General features: G+C 38.0%; 3 protein-coding genes across 3 annotated transcripts in view; 1 reads left to right on the top strand and 2 right to left on the bottom strand.

The window, feature by feature from the left end:
* Positions 1-6,266, bottom strand: part of LOC102515287 (olfactory receptor 51F1) — a 64,500-nt gene extending 58,234 nt beyond the window's left edge. Inside the window, exon 1 of the mRNA XM_032489208.1 lies at positions 5,916-6,266. The gene's annotated coding sequence lies outside the window, so the exon portion shown is untranslated. The remainder of the gene's footprint in view (positions 1-5,915) is intronic.
* Positions 6,267-12,055: 5,789 nt separating this feature from the next.
* Positions 12,056-13,012, top strand: LOC102505363 (olfactory receptor 51H1). The gene has a single exon (XM_006183114.1). The coding sequence runs from the start codon at positions 12,056-12,058 to the stop codon at positions 13,010-13,012; it is 957 nt and encodes a 318-aa protein (XP_006183176.1).
* Positions 13,013-20,364: 7,352 nt separating this feature from the next.
* On the bottom strand, positions 20,365-21,315 carry LOC102505107 (olfactory receptor 51H1). Its single transcript, XM_006183113.3, has one exon. The coding sequence runs from the start codon at positions 21,313-21,315 to the stop codon at positions 20,365-20,367; it is 951 nt and encodes a 316-aa protein (XP_006183175.3).
* Positions 21,316-22,155: the final 840 nt, after the last annotated feature.

Genomic DNA, 22,155 nt, shown 5'->3' with positions numbered 1-22,155 from the left:
TCTGAGCTTCAATCTCCTCATCAGTAAAAACAGTTTGTACGTGTAGTTAGTGAAGTGTCCAGAACGTCACGTGCACATCAATCTCAGTTCTCCAATCTTCCCTCTTTGTTGTCCAAAATGGCTTTCTCTCAACAGATGATTTTTGAGCACCTGATATATGCCAGGTATTATTCTGGGCTACAGCAGTAAACAAGGGAGGTAAGGTTGCTTCTTTTATTGAGCTTCCAGTAGGGAGAGTGATAGACAATAGCTGAGTAAACAATTACAACAGTTACAGATGGCTCTATCTAAGGTCTATGAAGCCAAGAGAAAAGGATCATAGGATAATAAATGGAGAGTGGCTGAATACTGTAGAAAGGGTGACGTTTCTGAACATGATATTTAAGCTGAGGCCTAAATACTGAGAAAAACTAGCCATGTGGAGATATGGAGGAAACGTGTTCCAGCAAGCACTCAGGCAGTGAGGCTAAGTTTGGCATCACTGAGGAACAAGAAGATGGCCAGTTTACTCAGGTAGAAGGAAGGAGGAGGCACTAACACAAGAAGGGATCAGAAATTCCTTACAGGGCTAAGCCATACAGTGTCAGATCACACATGGTTAAGAGTTTTTGTTTGAAGTCTAAGGAACAAACCTTGGGTGTTTTAAAAGCAGAGAAGTATAAAGATGTGATTTGTGATTTAAAAATCAACTTCCACTTGCCACACAGAGGGAGAATGGACTTTGACAGACAAAAATGGAAGTGGGAAAACCATTTAAGGGTACCCTTTCAGAGCATTTGGGAGTAGAGAAAACATGATTATTACACCTCTTGAGACAACTATATTTATTTGTCTGTAGAAGCGTACACTTAAAATAGATAAGGTTCTTCCAGTTGGTCAGGAAAGAAATTACAAAATTATCTTTCCATGTCCTGCCCAATCACTGAATCTCTGCCAAGCTCTGTTGAGTCTCTATGATGCTATTCGTATCATAGCTTGTTCTTTCTATCCTATTGTCCCAACTCTCACTAATGCTGAGTCATCCCTTGTCTCCCATTCCCTATTGCCCCCTCCTCTTCTAGAGAATTTATCTGATAATGTCATTTTCTCCTGCAGAATTTTTCTGTTGTTTATTCTCTGCCTCTTGAAAACATTCCACATTCTTAAAGCATTCAAAGCCCCTAACATTCTATTTCCAATATTTTCCACTCTTAACCGCTATTCTCCCCTCATCCTATTAACCAGCCATGTGGGGCTACTGCGTTGTCTCCTGAAAATGCTTTTAACCTTCTCAACTACCTGCTTTCATATGTGCTCTTCCCTTTGCCTGAACTACTCTCCCTAATAACTCCTCAATCTAAAATCCTACTGATTCTCTAAGACCTAATTTAAATTTCACTTCCTACATTAAATTTCCTCAGTCTTCCCTGCCCCTATCAGCTGGCAGTGATGCTCTTAATTTTAAAAGCCTTGTCTTGGTCTGACCTCCTTGTGCAGCCCGTAACACATTTAACTTTTCTTGTAGTTATTTTAATACTTGTTTTATTTCTTTTCTAAATCTCTCTTTTATTGTGATTAAAAAAACATAGAACCGAATTTATCATCTTAACCATTTTTAAGTGTATGGTTCAGTGATGTTAATTATATTCACATTGTTTTGAAACAGATCTCCAAAACTTTCTTGTCTTAACAAATCTGAAACTCTATACTCATTAAACAACAGCTCTCCTGTTTCCTCTCCCCAAAGAAACAGAAAATAGAATTTTGACTACTTTTGATACCTTATATAAGTAAAATCTTACAGTATTAAGAGTATCACTCATATTTCTGACACTCCAATAGCAACTACTTTTTAGTGATGTTCATTTATTAACAATACCTTAAAATGCATCTTTTGTCCTACAAAATGAAAATTTACAGACTATCTCATCTGATAATTGATGCTACCAGATAATGCTGAAATGAATATTCGAACTTTAGCCACTAATTCAAGAAAATGTTCATGACATATTCCATAAAGATACTCAAAATTAAGACAAAGTTTTCATCATTATGGAGATTAGTAGTTACACTTGATTAGATTTCTTTCTCTATATGTGTATCTTTAAAAAGTCTTAAACAATTTGATGGATAAAGGGTATCGTTACACATGGTTATATAAACAGCTTTTGAAAATGAAGCCCAACTCAATGTTATTTTTTCACACAAATGACATAAAGAACTTCAAAAAATATTGCCCATATCTGTTAAATTAAAACAAACTACACAAACAAACAAAATGAACATGCAATATAGTTGTCAAAAACACAAAGCTCTGTTCTTATTCCACTGGTGCCTACACAGTGGAGTTAGTATTAAGGGGGGAGAAAAACATAGTATAGTCTATTTACACATAAGATTATTATTCTTAATTGCTCAGTGCAATGGGACAGAGACTAGAGACATTAATTACTAGATAATCTAAAGGTTTAATATGCTTTGTTTTCACTTTCTACTGTACAATAGAGACCTGATTATGCGATGCAGCTGCTAAGTCATGATAGCAAGGCCTATCTAAAATTTATCATTCAAACATTTTAAGAGAGGTAACTGTAAGTCAGAAAAACAAAGAATTCGAATTTAGTAACAAAGAAGTATTCATAGAAGATCAAGTGGCTTAATATTTACTCTTGGAGAATGTATGTTCCTTTTGACTACAAAATATTTCCTTTACTAATAGCAAAGTACAACACAATTATGGAATTTAGTGGGGTCATTATTTCCAGATGATAATGCAGAAGAAATGATATAGAGTACACATCTGTTTTTCTGTTCTAGAACATTTACTTCACCCTTCCTTTCAACATTTCTTGCTCTCTGGAAGGTACATGGTGACAGAGCAAATGATGCTGTAGTTGCATGTTGGTCACATCACATAGGTCAGAAAGGGAAGGTGTAAATTGCAACAGAAGTTACAGTGCCTGACACACTTAACCTTTAAATGCTTACAAGCAAACCAAACAGCTGAAAATTACTTTAAAGAAGCATTCACAGTTAGGTAAAAAATAAAACTTGTATCTTGCATGCTAGGAGTGAAAGGCCCCCAAAGAAAGGAAAAAAAGCCAAGCTCAAACAGAAAAGGGAAAAAAAGAAAAGTTACAGCTACCTTTTCTGGGAACTCACTCAGAGTCTTTGTTCTATCCAGGTACAGAATTCCCCAGAAAAGGCGATGAGAAAAGAAGAAAGCCCCAGAAGGAAAAAGTTGGTACAGTCAAAATAGATATGACCATGACAGACCATGTTGTCTAAGTAATCTCAGTCCCATTCTCTCTTCTTTTGAAAAAAACGTTCATTCCAAACTTCCTGGGCTGAAACCCAAGAGGGAAATTTCTGATTTGTGAAGCAACTCAAAAGGTTTGAGCATAAAATTGTTTAGAAAAAAAACCAGAAAGTCAGTAAATACCATTTTTGCCCACTGCCATTGTTGTCACAGAAATGTAGCACTTAGAGCAATGATTCACTCCAAGTTTTATGACACATTCTTACATCTGATACACATCAATACAAGAGTGAGCAAGTGTGCTAGTAATCAATGCAGTATTAATATCAATTTATACTAGCTCCCTATTAGCTAGTATTCCCCCAAATATATGTGGCAATGGAATCCAATATTCTCACCATAAAACAGCTTGCCTCAAGCCCAAAAGAGCTGCATGATAGAAAAGGCAAACCAGACTCAGTCTGCACGCTTCCTAGCTTATTGTTGGCTGTTGACTGGGTGTCACTCTCGTATCCTAGAGGCTGCTCTGACCCTTGTATGTAGTCTCCTCCATCTTCAAATCCAGTGATGGCATGCTGAATCCAACATACATTCATGGCAAAAACTCCTAACAAATTAGGAATATAAGGGGAACTTCCATAATTCCATAAAAGACATCTACAGAAAGCCTTCTAGCTAACCTCTTAATGATGAAAGGCTTAATGCTTTCTCCCTGAAATTAGGACAGAAAAGAAGAGTATGTCTCCCAACACTCACACAACATTGTACTTGAATTCCTAGTCAGTGCAATGAGAGAGAAACAAAGGAGGCAGATACATACAGACTGAAATGAAAGAAATCAAACTGTCTGTTCACAGATACCACGCCAGTCCATATAAAAAAATCCCAATAATTCTGAAAATATTTCTAGAACTTAAAGATAAACTTGGCAAGATCACAGGATATATGCCACTATATAAAAATCAGTGATATTTCTACATCCTTGCAATAGATAATTGGAAGTGAATTTTTAAAGTACCATTTACAATAGCATCAAAATGACATACTTGGGTATATATCTAACAAAATTTGTGCAGTATTATGGTGAAAACTATATAGCATTGCTAAAGTAAATCAAAGACGACTAAAAAAAATGAAGAGACTGAATTATAAGACTCATTATTAAGATGTCAATTCTACCCAAATTGTTCTAAAGATCTAATACAATTTCGATCAAAATCTCAGCACTGCTTTTTGTAGATACAGAAAAGCCAATTCTAAACTGTATATGGAAAGTCAAAGGAACTAATACAGACAAAACAATTTTGAAAAAGAAGAGCAAAGTTCAAAGACCCACAGTACTTGACTTCTAGACTTTCTATAAAGCTACAGTAATCAAGAGGATATGGTTTTGGCAAAAGGATAGATACATAAATCAGTGAAACAGTATTCAGAATCTAGAAATAAGCCTACAGAAATATGTTCAATTGATTTTTGACCAAAAAAAAGCCTAAAAGTAAATCATAATAATATAAAACTTTTAGAAGAGAACATATGAGAATACATTTGAGACTTTTTGTTGCACAAATAAACCATTCTTATATTAGACACCAAAACCACAACATATAAAAGAAAAATAAAGTATATTTCATCAAAAATTTTACACAAATACTTAAAGACACTGTTAACAGAATGAAAAAGCAAGACATAGGCTAAGAGAAAACATTCACAAATCACATAAACAACAAAAGCTTTTTATCCAGAATACATACTAAAATGAAAACTTCATAAATTCTACAACAAGGAAAAAAAAAAAAGTAACCCAAAAAGAAATAATGGCAAAAAATTTGAACAGACACTTCACCAAAGAAGAGAGAGAGAGAGAGATACGGCAAACATATGCCAGATATATATATATATATATATATACACACACACACACACACACACACACATATATATACACATATATATATGGCAAAAAAGAGGCTCAACATTACATGTTAGTTATTAAGGAGGCACAAATTAAAACTACCATGATGAGATGCCACTATATACCTATTGGAATGATAGGGAGATAATTTGAGGTCAGAATGCAAGGCAACTAAAACTTTCATACATTGGTGATGGAAACGCAAAACAGCACAAACACTCTGAAAAACAATTTGATATTTTCTTGCTAAATTAAACATATACTTAACATATGACTGAGGAATCCATTTAGTTAGGTATTTAACTAAAAGAAAACTTATGTACATAAAAAACCTAAACATGAGTGCTTATAGCAGCTTTATTTATAACTAAAGTTCCTTCAACTGCTGAATGCATAAACAGAATATCACCTATGTCTACACAATGGACGTCCATACGAAGGAATACTGTTCAGTAATAACATGGACAAATATAAAATACACTATGTTAAATATAAGAATTCAGTTTGAAAGATTACATACTGTATAATGAACCAAAATTATAGGGTTAGACAGCGTCAGTGGTCGCCTTAGGGCTTTTGATGGGTGAAGGCGTCGACTACAAAGGGGTCCCATGAGGGAATGTTCTGGGTTGACGGAACTCTTCCCTATCTGGATTAGGTGCCAAACCTCATAGAGTTGTACAAAAGAAAGTGAATTTCAGTGGACATAAAATTTAAAAGTATCATAAAGCTGTAAACTTTTTAATAATTTTAAATAAAATGTACCTTTCGAGGCTCATTCTTTTCTTATATCCGTCTGTCTTTTCTTCCATTTTCTTATATTTTCTCTCCTTCCTCTGTTCTTCCATCCTGCCATTCCCCGCCGTCGCTGCCCGCTGGCCCCAGGCCTGCGGACAGGAGGAGCACGGCTGGCCCTGGGCCGCGAGGCTCCGGGGAAGGTTTTCGGCGCCCGGCATTCCCTCAGCGCGAGACCAGTGGACCAACGCGGCCGGTAGCGCCAACCACTACGGCCCATTACATCGGACGCTCGGCCTGCGCACGCGCAGCCGGAGACTGCAGAGCAATGGAGAGAGGCCACCTAGTGGAGCACCGAGCTGTCCATCCTGTTTTTTTTTTTTTTTTAATATAACAAATACTTTTTGGTCACCTTGATCATACAATACTGGGTTATGGGTTGAAGTATCTGTGTTTGACAAATCTAATAATCCAGTTTCCAAAATGCCTCAGAAATGTATTAAGAATGAGTCAATAAGAAACTATGTGTTAGAAAAAATATACACTTTATGAAAGCTAAAAATTATCTTGACATTATGAAAACTGCTTAAGGATAGACAAGATGTATTATATAGGCTTACAAATTATTACAAATGCATCTTAGACTGCTCATGAAAATGATTTTTCATAAGGCTTTCATAAAAAAATCAAATTTATGTGGCAATTAAATTATTTACCTAAGTGTAATAAGAGATATGTTTAATTCAAAACTGGTTAGTGCCAAATATTATTAGAGTAATATTTTCTAGAAAAATTGACAAGACTTAAGAGAAACCTCATTTCTCACTCAAAGCTAAGAGAAAGAATAAACAAGAAAAAGAAAAACAAGAATAAGCAAAGCAATTTATTTTTATGCGAATAAGAAAGTTAAAATGTTATTGAAAAAGTCCATGTAGAAGAAATAGAGGGTCTGGAGTTGTATAACACTGTAACACATGGAGAGATAGGAGCAACAATAGAAATATTTAAGAGGTGAAATTGTCAGGACTTATGCTTTATTGAATGAGTTATATTTTACTAATTTACATGACTAGATGGTTTGAATTAGGGACTGAGACATAAAGGTTAAAGAAATAGGCAGTTAAAGTATGGGAGAGAAACGTAAATTTTCTTTTTAAAGTTCTGGACTTACTGATTTTGCTAAGTATGTGTAGCACAGTGGAGACGAAGATGGTGAAAGGGAGCAGAAAATGCCACCTCCAAACATCCCATTTCAGCATAAGGATTATTTTGAATAAAAGTTACTTAAGAAACAGCCAGTGCAAGAATGGTCATCTGACCCTCCTCTGTCCCTCTAAAAGCAGGAAGTAAATCTCCCATGTGAAATATACCCTCTCTGCACCAGGAGAGTAAAAAGCTTCCTTATCACCAGGGACAGGAAATTTAGGGCTGAAAAGGCTGTATAAACAATCCTTGTTACTTCTTCACCAATTTACTAACCCAAGCCCAAACCCCTTTGTCTTGTTAATTCTTCACAAATTTATTGTCTCCTTGTGTAAAAGTTATAAAACTTGCCTGCTGTGGTCACTTCTTTGAGTCTCATATTTTTTATGGGCTCTCATATATACAAATTAAATTTGTTTTTCTCCTGTTAATTTGTTTTATGTTAATTTAATTATTAGACCATCCAAAGAACCTAGATGGGAAGAAGGAAAAAGTTTTCTGTCCCTGCAGTGGCCACCAGGCAGATACATATAATTTTCTGGAACTTATCATAAGGATCAGTATCAGAGATACAGGTCTGGAAGAAATCTGCTTATATATGGAGTTGAATATATGTGTATATAATATTATATATTGAATTTTTATATGCATATATATTATGTAATATGTGTATATGAATTCAATTGTCAAAAAAGAAGGTAGAATGAGAAAAGCAAGTGATCGGGTAGGAAATGAAGTCAAAGACACTGGGACTGGAGTGAGGTTACTACTGAACTTGGGAAAAGGCAATTTACTGAAAGGCTGAGAAGAAAAGGGTAAGTGTGGGTATAGTTCAAGAAGCATCTAAGAGGTAAGCAACAAGGATATATTTATTGTATAGCACAGAGAATTATAGTCATTATCTTGTAATGACTTTTAATGGAGCTTAATCAGCAAAAATTCTGAGTCACTATGCTGTACACCTAAAATGATATCATATTATAAATCAGCTGTCAACATCAGGAAGTCCAGAACACACCTGGGGCAGTGAGGAGCCCCTGCTCTGTTATTTCTATCCTGAGTAATTTCTACAGCTAAATAATTACAATTATGTCAAGGATCTGGGTCAGTCCCCAGTGTGATCCTCTTTTCTCTTTGGAATGATAAGGATGATAATACCATATCCACGTCACAGGAATGTTGAAGGCATGATGGTGATGTATAAAGCAAACGTATGACTGATAATGCTCAGATATTATACTAGATGTTACTACTGCTATTATTAATGTTACTGCTACTGATGATGCTATTATTATTATTCAGAGGGCAAGTAGGGACAGTAGAATTATCTGCAGATGATAATTGGATATTGTGGAAAATTTGTTGTCCTTTCTGTTTATTAATGGCTCCCTCAAGAGCCTCTTGCCTTCCTTTTGCACAGAGCACGATTAGACTTATTAAGTTGATACTGAAAACTGAAAATACACAGGTGAAATATCAGGAAAACTTTATTCATTAGAGAATCATTTCAATTTTAGAATCTCTTTTGAATGGGAAAACCATGGAGTCACCTTTCTTTGGAATATTTTTCTTACTTTTGCTGTGTTTTGAAAAAAATAAAGGCAACTGTCATTCATTTCAGGGCATGGAAAGAGTGAGATGGCTAAGATGGCCCTAACAGAGTGTGATTGGGTACTGACCAGCCTTTGAAACCCCCCAACCTTCACACACACACACACACACATTTTCCTACTAGCCTCCCCAATACTATCTTAATTCCCAGACATGAGAATCTAGGAGGTGATTTTTCAGCCCTGGAGAGACCTCCTCAATCTTGGAAGCTCCAGGGAATAAGCCTGTTCACTGATCTGTGAAACTCTCCTTGGTATGGTAGGGGAGGAGTTTTGGGGCAGCTCGGGAAATTAAAGTCCTCATGTAACTAATGGTTTTGCCCAGTAAGCCTCAGGCTGCTAGAGAACCGTCTTCCAGCTAGGGATACTCTGAGCAACAAGGTAAGTTTGAGAGCAAAATCAGAGGATACAACTGCCTTATCAACAGAATATCTTAAGATATCATTACTAAAGTTTCAGATGGTCCCCCAACCACTTCTTTTTGTGTCCCCTTATCTCTCTTTTGTCTTTTATTCTCCAACCCAAGCACTTCATTCCTTGCATTCTTGCCTAGTTTCTCATTTGTGCTGGCTTTAAGGGAAAGATGCAAAGACTTCTTTAAACTCTTGGTTAGTAAGTCACCTTTTTCTAAGAGGTGGGCAGGTGTCTGATACTTTGTGCTGAGTGCATCACCTTAGAAATTAGGGAACTCCCAGTCACTGGAACTAATAGGCAGAAATGTCATCTATAGAATACTGCATGAATGTTTCTGTATCAGTAAGATATTGGACTTAAAAATTTTTTTCATCTAGAACCCTAGAATGATTGGAGTTTGGGGATTTTCCTCTTGAGAAGGGAATTTATGGCTCTACCATCAGGTGAAGGGTGGTCACAATTACTCTCTAGGTCAGGAAGGCTTTTCTTCCTGTCTCCTTAGGTCCTGCCTGCCTATCATATGTCTTCACATAGTAGAGAAATTTTATAATTTTGTTTAATTGTTCCCCTCTCCTTCAACTTGGGATCTATAATGAGGTCATATAGCTTGTGGAAGCCTATGGGGCAGAAATAAAACACTTTACACAGTTTGTTTTTCCATAAATGTGGCAGTATGGACAGCAGAGGATCAGGACTAGGTGAAACTTTCAAAAGAAGAACTTGGGATCTAAGAGCCTAATCTTCAGGGGATAGATTTGAACTTTACCTGTTTTCTAGATTCTGGGCAATACTGATGAAGAACAAAATTTAAGGACATGTATTAGCGAATAAGCATCTTGGCCAGGAGATGTAATTTTGACTTTGTCTCCTCTAATTGAACCCTCATGCTCCCAGTGCACTTAGTAATAATTTTCCTTTCTCCTCTCTTCTCATCTGTTTTCCTACTAACTAGGTTTTTGACTCAGGGCAAGTCATTTTCTTTAGCTAGGCTTCGATGTCTTTGTTAGTAAAATGTGAAATAGGTCAGCTTTTACTTCTGCTATTCTTGGAATTTATGTTATTCTCTTTTTATTCCTTTTCTCTCCTTCTCTCCCCACTTTATTTTCTTTCCCCCTCTTTCATTTGTTTACCTCTTAAAATTTTCTCTCATTTCCACTCCATTACAATCACTTGAAAAACTTAATAAACATTTTCTTTCTCAAAACTCACTAAAACAAACAAAAAACTAAAACAAAAGTTTACTGGGAGGGCAGAAAATGGATGCTGCCTAAAAGGCCAGAGTCTTTTGAACCAACAGCTAACTATCTTACATAAGAGCAATGGAAAGAAATGAATACTTTATAAAAATAGAAAAAATGCCCTGGCTACGGCTGGGAAAATCTGAATCAGAAATCTTTGAAAGAGGATGTTTTGGGAGATTTCAGAAACAGTTATGATATGTTTGTGATTCCACACAAGCATCCATCAGCCAGAGATGTATACATCGCCTGGGGCTGAGGCACTCGATATTTGCAGAGCAGAGGGTGAATAATTCAAAAATTATAAGGGATGTAAAAGCAAATGTGATTCTTTGCTGATAGAAGAGAATCCATCAGTTTTCACTTCCACCAACTGCAACAAACGCTGGCCAAAAAATCCAAAACAGACAAAGAAACAAAACAAAAAACAAGAAAGAAGCAAATGAAAAACCCAGTACCAGCACTGAGAACATGGGGATGTGCTCCCAGTGCTCACAATAAAAAAGCACGCCGTTTGCTTACTAAGGCCTCTCGGTTATATTCCTCACACTGCTCCTATGGAGTAGGCACTGTTGTGCATGTGTTACATAGATACGGCTAGACTGAGGAGCAGGGGAAGCTAGAATTCGATTACAAGACGTGTGGATCTGGAGTCTATGTTCCTAACACTCCCTTGCCTCTTAGTCAACTTGATTCTAATCAATTGACGAAGGCAGCTGAGGAGTGTCTTAAGGTTTGAGAGCTTCTCAAGGACAGTATGCTCTACCTCGAATTGGCATTCATGTAGAAAGTTGATTGAGTCCCTCAGGGGGCCCTTTGGAATAAGTGTAGTTACTGATTCTGGTCATATGAGCATGTCTTCCAGATCTCTACTAGGGCCTCTATACTGACTCTCTGAGTGTAACAAGGCACTGTGAATGCTCACTGTGCCTTAGTAATCCAATTTCCAGATGATCCTGATTGGGGTGAGCCTTGGGGACTTCACTTCCTTTTGGACGAAATACGTTAGTCTAAAACAAAGAATTGCTGTTGTCGCTTTCCTAAATATAACTTACTTACCCTTCTACTAAGATTTCATTAGATTTGACACATCAAGTACCTTTCATTTCCCGTGATTAGAAGTGGCAGTCTGAGGCTCCTGGGTTGAGAATGATTCTGAGGCCACATCCAGGCTCAGAGGAAATGAAGGAGGGTTATGGTTAAAAGAAGGCCTGGGCATTTCTAGCCCCGCCCTATATAAGCAATCTGTTGTCTTCATGAGAGTTCCGGGCAAAAGCAGTGTGATGGGTGGACATGGCATCCTTTGTGAGGAATCAACCAATTTATACTTTATATCAATTCTGTCTTAGTTACTGTGTCCTCAGCCTCTAACTCAAAAGCTTGTAGGAATTGATTAGAAAGAGAGAGAAGAGGACAGGGGAAGCAATACATTTTACTAACAATGCATTGGCACTCCAGTGTGTGCTTTAAATTGAATATGGGACTTATCTGACTTGGGTGAGTCTTTTCTTTTGGGCCAGTAGATATTCCTTGGAGCAGTAATTTCAGGGATTCAGTCCTCTCTGACAGTCTCTCCCACCCATGTGAAGATAAAATGGCTCTACTCCCAGGAAAGTCAGATTCTAATCCTTGTCACTATATTTTTAGGAAGACATCCATCAGGATCTCACAAGTCCCCTCCTCATGCCTAGGTCACATTGATGTCATGGCAGATCATAACCACTCCCACTTCCAACACCTTTACCTTGTCTTAGCTGGAATTCCAGGGCTCGAACAAAAGCATCACTGGATGGCATTCCCACTGGGTGCTCTATATGTCATTGCCCTCTTTGGCAATGGTGTCATCATCTCTACCATCAAGTCTGACTTGTCCCTGCATGTGCCCATGTACTACTTTCTGTGTATGCTGGCATTGGCAGACGTGGGACTTGCCTTGTGTACTATGCCCTCTATGCTAGGCATATTTTGGTTTAACTACAAGTCCATTGATTTTGATGCCTGCCTCATTCAGATGTACTTCATCCATACCTTCTCAGCCATTGAGTCTGGTGTGCTGGTGGCCATGGCCTTTGATCGGGTTGTGGCAATCTGGAAGCCCCTCAGGTATAGTGCCATCCTAACCAATGGTGTGGTCTGCAGAACAGGGGCCGTCATCTTGACAAGGGCAGTCTGCGTGGTCTTCCCTGTGCCTTTCCTCATCAAGCGGCGCCCCTTCTACGGCTCCACCCTCCTTTCTCACTCCTTCTGCCTCCACCAAGATGTCATGCGCCTTGCCTGTGCCAGCACCCATGTCAACAGTCTCTATGGCCTCATTGCTGTCATCTTCACCAAGGGTTTGGACTCCCTCTCCATCCTCCTCTCCTACGTGTTCATACTCAGAACAGTAATGGCAATTGCCTCAGGGGAGGGCCGGCTGAAGGCGCTCAACACCTGTGTTTCACACACCTGTGCTGTGCTCATCTTCTATGTGCCACTCATTGGGGTGTCTGTCATTCATCGTTTTGGAAGGCACCTTTCACCACTGACTCATGTCCTCATGGCTAATGCCTACCTCCTTGTACCCCCTGTTCTAAACCCCATAGTCTATACGGTGAAGACCAAAGAGATACGGAGGAAGATCATCCAGATATTTGTTCAAACCAAGATCACTGAAGGGGGTTAGGGTCTGCCAGTTGGAGAGAGGGAGAATCTATTCTGTAAAGGCTCAACTATGGCTATGACAAAAAATAAAGGTTTCTACTTTTTCCTATGTTCTGTGTGATTTGAATTGGGCAAAGAGAGAGTTCCCTGCTCTCAGAACATACTTTCCTTTTCCTGTACCAATTCATCTTTTGCCCAGTTTAGAAAGAGTGGCATCTATAGGAACTGTTCAATGGACTGTCCTGTGGCATATAACAGCAGGGAATATTAATAATTCCACTTTTTAATAACTCTTTTGAACATAAATAGGCCACAAGTTTTATGCCTTTTAAATGAAAACTCATTAAATTTATTTAATTTAACATTCTAACTCAAGAGTTAGGAATGGCCTCCATTAGCTTAATAGGAGAAAATGAACTATACTCATTAAATAATAAGAGAACACCTGGGGATAATGCATTATTAAATAAAATATGAATTAGAAAGATGTTCAAATTTTAGGATTAAGAATATAAATGCATATAACTGAGCAGGGGCCAACCATATTGCATAACTCGGGATCAACAGATTGAGGGTGACATTTAGCTGTTCCATGAGTGACACTGGGTACTCTCTTCCCCTCTCCTAGTGGCAATTTCTTTATTTTTAAAATGGAAATATTATCACTTAACGTTCAGTATTGTTATGAAATTAAATTTAATCATATAAGGACAATTACTTGCAAACTACAGAATGCTGTGTGATTATAGAGAGCCAAAAATATTGAATGCATAAGAATAAGAAAACATGTATTTCAGACTGTCCACTAAGTAAAGGACACAGTACCAGAGCCTTTTACGTGTTGTCTTATTGAATAACTACAGTCTCCCTGTGAGGGATTTCCAGATGAAGATATCAAGTCTCAGAGCTGTTCATTTGCTGGCTAAGGCTCAGCTGGGCAGACTTCCTGGGGGAATCCTGGACACTATCCATATTGTGGGAGATAGGGAAAATGGGTGAGGCAGATCGGGATGACACTCAGAGTAGAAGGTTAAAAAATCACTATGAGTTTTATTTGACAACAAAGCATATGACGTAGGAGAACAAAGGCACATGTATGCAGTGAGCTGTCTATATTCCTTTACATGATCCAAATCACCTTTTCTAAAATATTTACCACTTGATTGTGAAAATATAACATAAAAAATTCTTTGCATCTTTTGTGGTGACAGTATCTACTACTCAAATTGGTAGCTATTTTAGAAGTTTGTTAGGGTAGACACTAGCTTAGCTGAGACTCATTTAGTAAGACTGTGTTTACAAGAAAAGAGTATTTCCATTTTAATACTCCTTTCATGTTCACCAGGTCTTTCTGAGTTAATTTTAGATAGGTTCACACGCACACACACCCCAAAGTATTTTTTTCTTAACTCTATAAGAAACAAGAGCACATTGCAGACAATTAATAAAATAATATGAGTGCTAAATATCATTTAAACCTTCTGGGTTTTGTGGGGAGAGTGGAGCTCTACCACTCCTGGAGGAAGTTGTTAAGAGCTTGTCAACACTATTACAGCCCTGGGTCTGGAGCAGGAATTGCCAGCAGTTGCTGTTAAGAGGCTAGGTCTCAACCTGCTCTTTCCAGCATGAGGGGAAAGGTCCTAGAAACAGTGCAAAGTGACCAATATCCTCAGGGGATGAACAAAACTCTTTGAGGACTTTCAGGTCTTGGGTGTTTTCACCCAATGCAGTGCCTGAAATTCAACTGATGCCCCCAATCTCTAGATCATACTGTCCATTTTAGAGACAGACGGAATGCCCTGCATAGCTGTTGTCTGTGTGCCATAAGTACATAAAGGCTGACCTCAGACGCAAGGGTACAGATGAGGGAGTTTGTGGCTTCCCTATATCCCCTTTCCGTCTCCTTCACGCTTCTCCTTTGAAGATAAGGATGATGAAAGCTGCAGCACCAGCAGCAGTAGTCCTGGGTGTGTTGCCATCCACTAAACAATAACTCCATAACTCATATTTTAAATACTGCCTCATTACACCCAGAATTAACTCTGTGAGTAAATATATTGAGAGCAAGGGCTTGGGTTTATCCTGCCTTTGCCACTTACGACTGTGTAATACAGATAAGACACCAAATTTATTCCATGCTAGTTGTTCCAACCTACAAAATCTGGATGGGACAAGTGCTTATTTTATAGGGTAATGAATATTAAAGGAGTTATTAAGGCTTGGTCCAGGACCTGGAAATGACAAGCATTCAATAAATTGGTATTATTACTGTTGTTATTATTATTCTCAATTAAAAAAAAATACTTAAGTACAGAAAAAAGGGTAGTGTAATGATGGAGACAAGCATGTAAACAGCAGGGATGTTTTCTAGGTACCTGGAAAGTGGGATGTACCATCTGCCTTCCCAGATGAGGATGGTCCAAGGTCAGCATGTTTTTGAGTTCATTGATATGTGAATTTAATCCTTTTAGTGCCTTGATTATCCTCTAATCAGAGCCCCAAGGCTAAATTCATAGGGCCAGATATAATTTCAAGTTCTTTCTCTATATTAGCTTCAGGAATGTAGATAGACTATTACTTCTTTTTACCCTGTTCAATAACCTGAGTTTTGCTCTTTGCCATGTCAAAAAAACAAAACAAAACAAAACAATAGCTCCAATTTTATCGGAAGTCTTTCATTTGGCTTCTACGTCAGCTCCCCGATGCACATATCCCACTCGCAAAATCAGAGACTGTGGTAGACAAAATAATGGACTTCCACAAATTTCCATGACCTGATCCCTGGAAACTGTGAAAATATGATATGTGGCAAAGGAGAATTAAGATTACAGAATTTAAGTTGCTATAAAAATGACTTTAAGATAAAGTGATCATCCTGGATTACATGGGTGGGGCTGGAGTAATCACAAGGGTCCCTTAGCCCTAGAATGGGGAGGCGGAAGATCAATGTCAGAGTGATGTGCTGGAAGAATGACTTGACTTGCTGTTGTCAGCATTGCAAGGGGTCACAAAGCAAAAATAAGACCAGCTTCTAGAAGTTGGAAAAATAAGAAAATGAATTCTCCCCTGGAGCCTCCAGAAACACTGCCCTGTTGACAATCTTGATTTAAGCCTAGAGAAACCCATTGTAGACTTCTGACTTGTAGAATGGTAAGATAATAATTCATGTTGTTTTAAGCCACTAAATTTGTGGTAATTTGTTATAGCAGTGGCAGGAAACTAATACAGTGTTGAAGATGAAGAAACAAAGGTGGGACTTTGTGTACAGATAGGCACACTTCTAGGCTTATCTCCTAGTTCTTTCTATTTGAATTTGTGCTTAAGCTCTATGTAGTCACCCTGGTGGCAAACACTCTGTACTTTTTGAACAGCAGTGTCCACTGTCCTAATGAAAAGAGGCATTGCTTTAGAAAATAGCTCTTGAGTAATCACAATTTAAAAGTAGAAAGAAATACAGGCAATCCTGTATTAGGTGGATTGCAACAGGCTTTGGGATGCAATGTCATCCCATTTGTATATATTTTCTTATCTATATTTTCATAGATAAGTATCACATATCATTTGAAAAATGCACACATGGAGATACAAACAAGAATGTGTAACCACTTTCAGTCATGCATGTGCTTCCATATAAATCCATCCAAATAGATGTGTACCCCCACAGAAACACACACATCACACCTCACAGCAGTGGGATGGATTCACACATGTGAATTCACACATCTAAACACGTGTGCATACATACTTTACCACCAGAATGCTGACACATTCGCTTATACAACTGGTATAAAAACCAATGTATTTTTAAACACTCTTGAAACCTCATAGAGGTAGATATTCCTAGACCCACATAACCCCACCCATACTCTATTCATATACACAGGTATATACACACATTAAAAAGTCCATATAGTGGCATATAAGAACACCTGTTCTTGGCTCATTCCATACCAGGGCTGCTGGGCTGAGGGAAGAAGGAAAACTTTTTCTAAAAACTAGGTGAAAAAAAAAATTAGTGAAAAAAAGGGGTATGGATAATGAATATTCATAGAGGTAGTGCGCATGCTTAGCATGCATGAGGTCCTGGGTTCAATCCCCAGTATCTCCACTAAAAAAAAAAATTAGGAAAAACTAGGTGATGTTAATATACACATACTTGCCATCATTAGTGTCAGAGCTATTTTTTGCTCAGATTGAAATTAACCTTGAGAGAGTGTGAACTCTATTACTAAATCTAGGGTCTGGATAGCAGTTTAATTCATTTCGAGAATGAGCAGCTTAGAAGAAAACATAGCTTAAAATCTGAAACTAGATACAATATTTATTGTCTTTTCTTAACAATTGCAATTTTAGAAACTGAGGGGGGACCTATATATGAAAATGACAATACATTTGCATAATTTGTCCTCTTCTTGGATAGTAACAACAAATCTAACAATAGGACTGATTAACATAATAACACAACCCCCATGGGTGATATTTTGCTACCAAGAGATGCACGGTGGCTCAGTTCCAAGAGCAAGCATCCCCAGGGACAAACCAGAGTGATTACCAGGGACGTGGATGACAGAGGCCAGTCAAAGACAGAATCAAAGACTTAGTTTCTGGATGGGTGCCAGTACATTTTTGAATGTTATATAAATGGAGACTGTTCATACCTTTAAAGAAAGGGAAAGTGATTACTGTAGCGAAAAGCAAGACCACTCTATTTTAGCCCCCTTGCAAATGTAAGATACATGTTTGTATCAGATTTATGAGGGTGAGATGGGATGGGGGGTACTTTCCTTACAAGGAAGAAAATGGTAAGCACAGGAGACAATATGTCCAAGTACATCTTAAAAGAATTAAAGCAAAGATTGTGTGGGATTTTGTCCTATATCAAAACCTCCATTTAGAGATTTTGCAAAGGCAGTTAAAAATTAAGAATTCGATCTTGAGAGAGAAAGGGAGAAGGAGACAGAGGGAAAGAGAGACAGAGATCCACATGGACTCCATTTTAAAGCCATTGGAATGAATGGCAACTTGGAGAAAGAAATTTACTGAGGCAACCGAATGACAAGGGGAGAACTTGGAGAAATATCCACATCATGCGTGAGAGGAAGAAGTGAAGGAAGGCAGGTGAGGAAACAGGAGAAGGTGGAAGGAGGAGATGTGGTTGGGTGCCCTGAAATCAGCAAAGAGATTAAAAGCAGGAGACTTTAAATATGTGTAATTTATCCAAATACATCAAGTTGAAGGAGGGCTGGGGAGAAATACTGACTTCTTATTTAGAAAGAGATCTGACCCATTGAAAACACCACTTTCATGTTGCGGTGGAGACACACTGAGACTGCAGGAACTGGGGAAGGGAGTGCACAGTGAGAACGTGGAGTATGTGGGTATTGCTGGGAAAGAAGTTAGGCTTTTCATCTTGCCACTACGTGGCCCCATTGCAGAATCAAAGAAGATGTCATTTAATGGGTACTTTCTGTTAATTGCCTCTGTTACCACAGTATTTGAACATTGTAAATATAATCCATGGGGGGCTGGCTTTTATCTTTAGTCCAGAGTGGTAGTTTTCAAGTTTTGGGTTACGCAACTGTATAAGAAAAAAAGTGGATGCTCCTTAATATATTAATTCATTCAAAAATTGTATACAGGGACCACTGTACTAATATACTACATCTATGCTAACACATTAGGAAAAATAACATTTTGGAAGGATAAGATGAACTTAAATATAAATAAAAGCTCTATTATTTTTTCCTTGTAGGCGAATTGATGATAATGTGTCCTGTCTGGGATTCACATTTTCCATTTAGATATCTATATCTATATCTATATAGAGAGAGGACTCGGCTGATATCTGTATTGCACAAGCCACCAATTTTCAAGTAATTTTATAACATTGAAAATGAAAACTCCATTATCAGTCTTGCAATTTAAGTCTAAATCTGCCTCTCCATCTGGTTTCATCTTGGCAAGATGAACTTCTTCCTTACGGTTTCTGCAATATTGACTCCTAGTTTCTGTCTCATACCTCCGTGTCTTAGAATCATTGTGGTTCCTTCCTTCTTTCTGGAATTTGCTTGCAAGCCTGGGACACTCTGAGCCACGACTCTAGGCTCAATTCACAGGCTTCAGAATCAACAGAGCTAAATCTGAATCTATTTCTTCCACTTAGAAACTGTATGACTTTGAGTAAGTTGCTTACTGCTCTCAATCTCACTTCCTCATGTGTAAAATGTGAAAACACCTATTCTCAAAGATTGTTGGGAGAATTAATTGAGAGACTATCTGAAGACAACTAGCACTATTCATATGAGCAAATTAAATGTGATACTGTAATTAAATACCTACTTGACTTGTAATTGTGTACATATTCCCTTACAGAGAAATATGCCCGGGATTGAGCAGAAAATTGGTGCATTTTTCTGTGTCTTCAGGGTCTAGCATCATGGCTGGCATTTCATTAGTGTTAAATGTATATTTACTGAATGAGTAATACCCCTAGCAACTTGATTGTGTAATGATCAACAAAATACTTAAAGCAGGTGTGAGCATCAGTGCAAAGACATGTTGCATTTGACATACTTATCCCCACGCCTGTGTACGCTGCTTTCTTAAACATCTTCCCACCGCTGAAAGTTTCTACTTGTCTTCATACAAGGCCCAGCAGTAATTTTTCTTGGTAAAGTTTTGCTAGGTCCTCTTGTATAAAGCAAAATAGACTTCACTCATGCTAGGTAGGTTAAAAGAGTAAAGGCATGACACCTATTATTTTACTAAGTATGTGGCAGGAAACTAGAAACATTTTAAGTGTAAAGAAGTGATAACGCTTAAAAGAAAAGGTATATATTAAGTAACCGCAGATCTGTTTGTGTCGATTTTATCAAAGGCACTCTTTACCCAAAAAACATTGAAACATACCAATAAATACTATTCATAATGTAACAGCTTTCTTTGCTCTATTTTAAGAAAAAAAAAAAAAAGCCTCAGCGACTCATCTTTCAGCAGTACTACTGAGTTTCTTGAATTGTTCCTGATGTAAATATTATTTAATTGATAATTAAAGAAATAATATTATTTAGCATTAGATGAATAAAAACTCATAAATGGTATCTGGATAAAAAGGTGGTAATTTACGTGACCATTGATGCTCATCTCCAGTTTCCAAGAAGAAAATTATGTTAATTAAATTATAGTTTGTTTTGACACCATATAGCAAAATGTATACATTCTAAAATGGAGTATACACAGAACAAGAATGACCTGTGTTTTATCTTCACCCACAAGCCTTGTCCACTTTACAACTTACCAGATGTGTGTAATTTGACTGCATCGTAACTACTGAAAATGCTACTTCATTTGCACCTTACATTTGAGTCCATTCCCCTAGGCTCTGTTCTTTCTTCTCTGGAACACATGGATGATCCGCCTCCGTATCTGTTTGGTCTTCACACTATAGACAATGGGGTTTAGCACAGGGGGCAGTAACAGATAGATATTGGCCATGAGTGTGTGCACTACTGGTGACAGATGCTTCCCAAATCTGTGGATCATGGTGACACCAATGAGAGGAACATAGAAGAGGAGCACAGCACAGATGTGAGAGAGGCAGGTGTTCAGGGCTTTGAGCCTTTCCACTCTGGACGCAATGCCCAGCACAATCTTCAGGATGAGCACGTAAGAGAAGAGAATGACCAGGGCATCAAGCCCCAACGTGAAGATGACAATGATGAGGCCATAGAGGCTGTTGATGCGGGTGCTGGCACAGGCTAGCCGCATTGCATCTTGGTGGAGACAGTATGAATGAGACAAGACATTGGAACGGCAGAAGGGTAGCCGCTTTATGAGGAAGGGCACAGGGAAGACTACACAAACTGCTTGGGTGAGAACAGCTACTCCAATCTTGCCGATGACGCCATGAGTGAGGATGGAAGCATAGCGCAATGGGTCTTGGATGGCCACAAATCTGTCGAAGGCCATGGACACTAAGACTCCTGATTCTACCACTCCAAAACCATGGATGAAGAACATCTGAGTGATGCATGCATCAAAGGGAATCTCAGGGGCATTAAACCAGAAGATGCTGAGCATGGAGGGCAAGGTGGACATGGAGAGACTAACATCAGTCAGAGCCAAGATAGAGAGGAAGTAGTACATAGGCTCGTGGAGACTCTGATCTACCTTGATGACAGCTAGGATGGTACCATTTCCCAGGAGAGTTAGGGTGTAGAGAAATCCTAGGGGGAAGGCCATCCACGGGTTTTTGTCTGGCATCCCTGGAATACCTGTCAAAATGAAACTGTGGTGGTTGGCATGTGATGCATTAGAGTTCATCATGGTGCTCTCACCATCGGGTGAGGCTGGACTCTCCCACTTAGCTCACAGCTCCTAAACTGAAAATATGTTTTCATACAAGATAGGTAAATGGTTTTATGAATATATAAGTGGAATAGCAGAGGGGAGAACTCCATTAAAATCAGTGTCTGAGAAGTTTTTGCAACACTCTTTTTGCTTCTTAGATCATCACACTAGATGGTGTCCTTTCCCTTGAATTTAATTTGTTTATCTGAAAACCTGGAAGTAAGACTAAATACCTCGTGCTTAGATAGTAGAAAATTTGATTATCTCCTCCTTTAACAGCAGGTGAGGTTTGGCAGAAAGGAGCAACATGCAAGGACTTAATAGCATAGAGCATTTTAAATAATCAAACAACACTGAATTCACAATACTATTACCACACACACACACTAAACACAATGTCATTTCCATCACAAATTCACATCCACATAAATCCATGTGTATGTGTGTGTATGTATATATATATATGTATATTCTCAATACACATATATGTGTATATTCTTCCACATGCCTAGGTATCTTTCTCACTGTATTTATAATGACCTATATTTGTAAATAGACACCTTAGTGGATAAAACTGTTCAAATTAATATTTAATCTTCACAAATTTTGATAATTTATAATTTTCCATAACCTCATTTTAAAGCAGCAAGGGACAAATATTAAAGGTTATTGACTCAGAAACAACCATACGTAAGCTATCAGAGTACCCACTCAATAGGAGTTTTATTTTGAGAGTCTCCTAACCCCCTGAAACTTGGGACTATTCTTAAAAGCTCTTCTTTCATCAAACCAACACTTAACCAATTTCAAATCTGA

Source organism: Camelus ferus, chromosome 10 (assembly GCF_009834535.1).
Source record: "Camelus ferus isolate YT-003-E chromosome 10, BCGSAC_Cfer_1.0, whole genome shotgun sequence".
In the NCBI taxonomy this organism is placed as follows: domain Eukaryota; kingdom Metazoa; phylum Chordata; class Mammalia; order Artiodactyla; family Camelidae; genus Camelus; species Camelus ferus.
The sequence above is the reverse complement of the archived record's forward strand: the minus strand, read 5'-3'. Positions and strand labels throughout refer to the sequence as shown.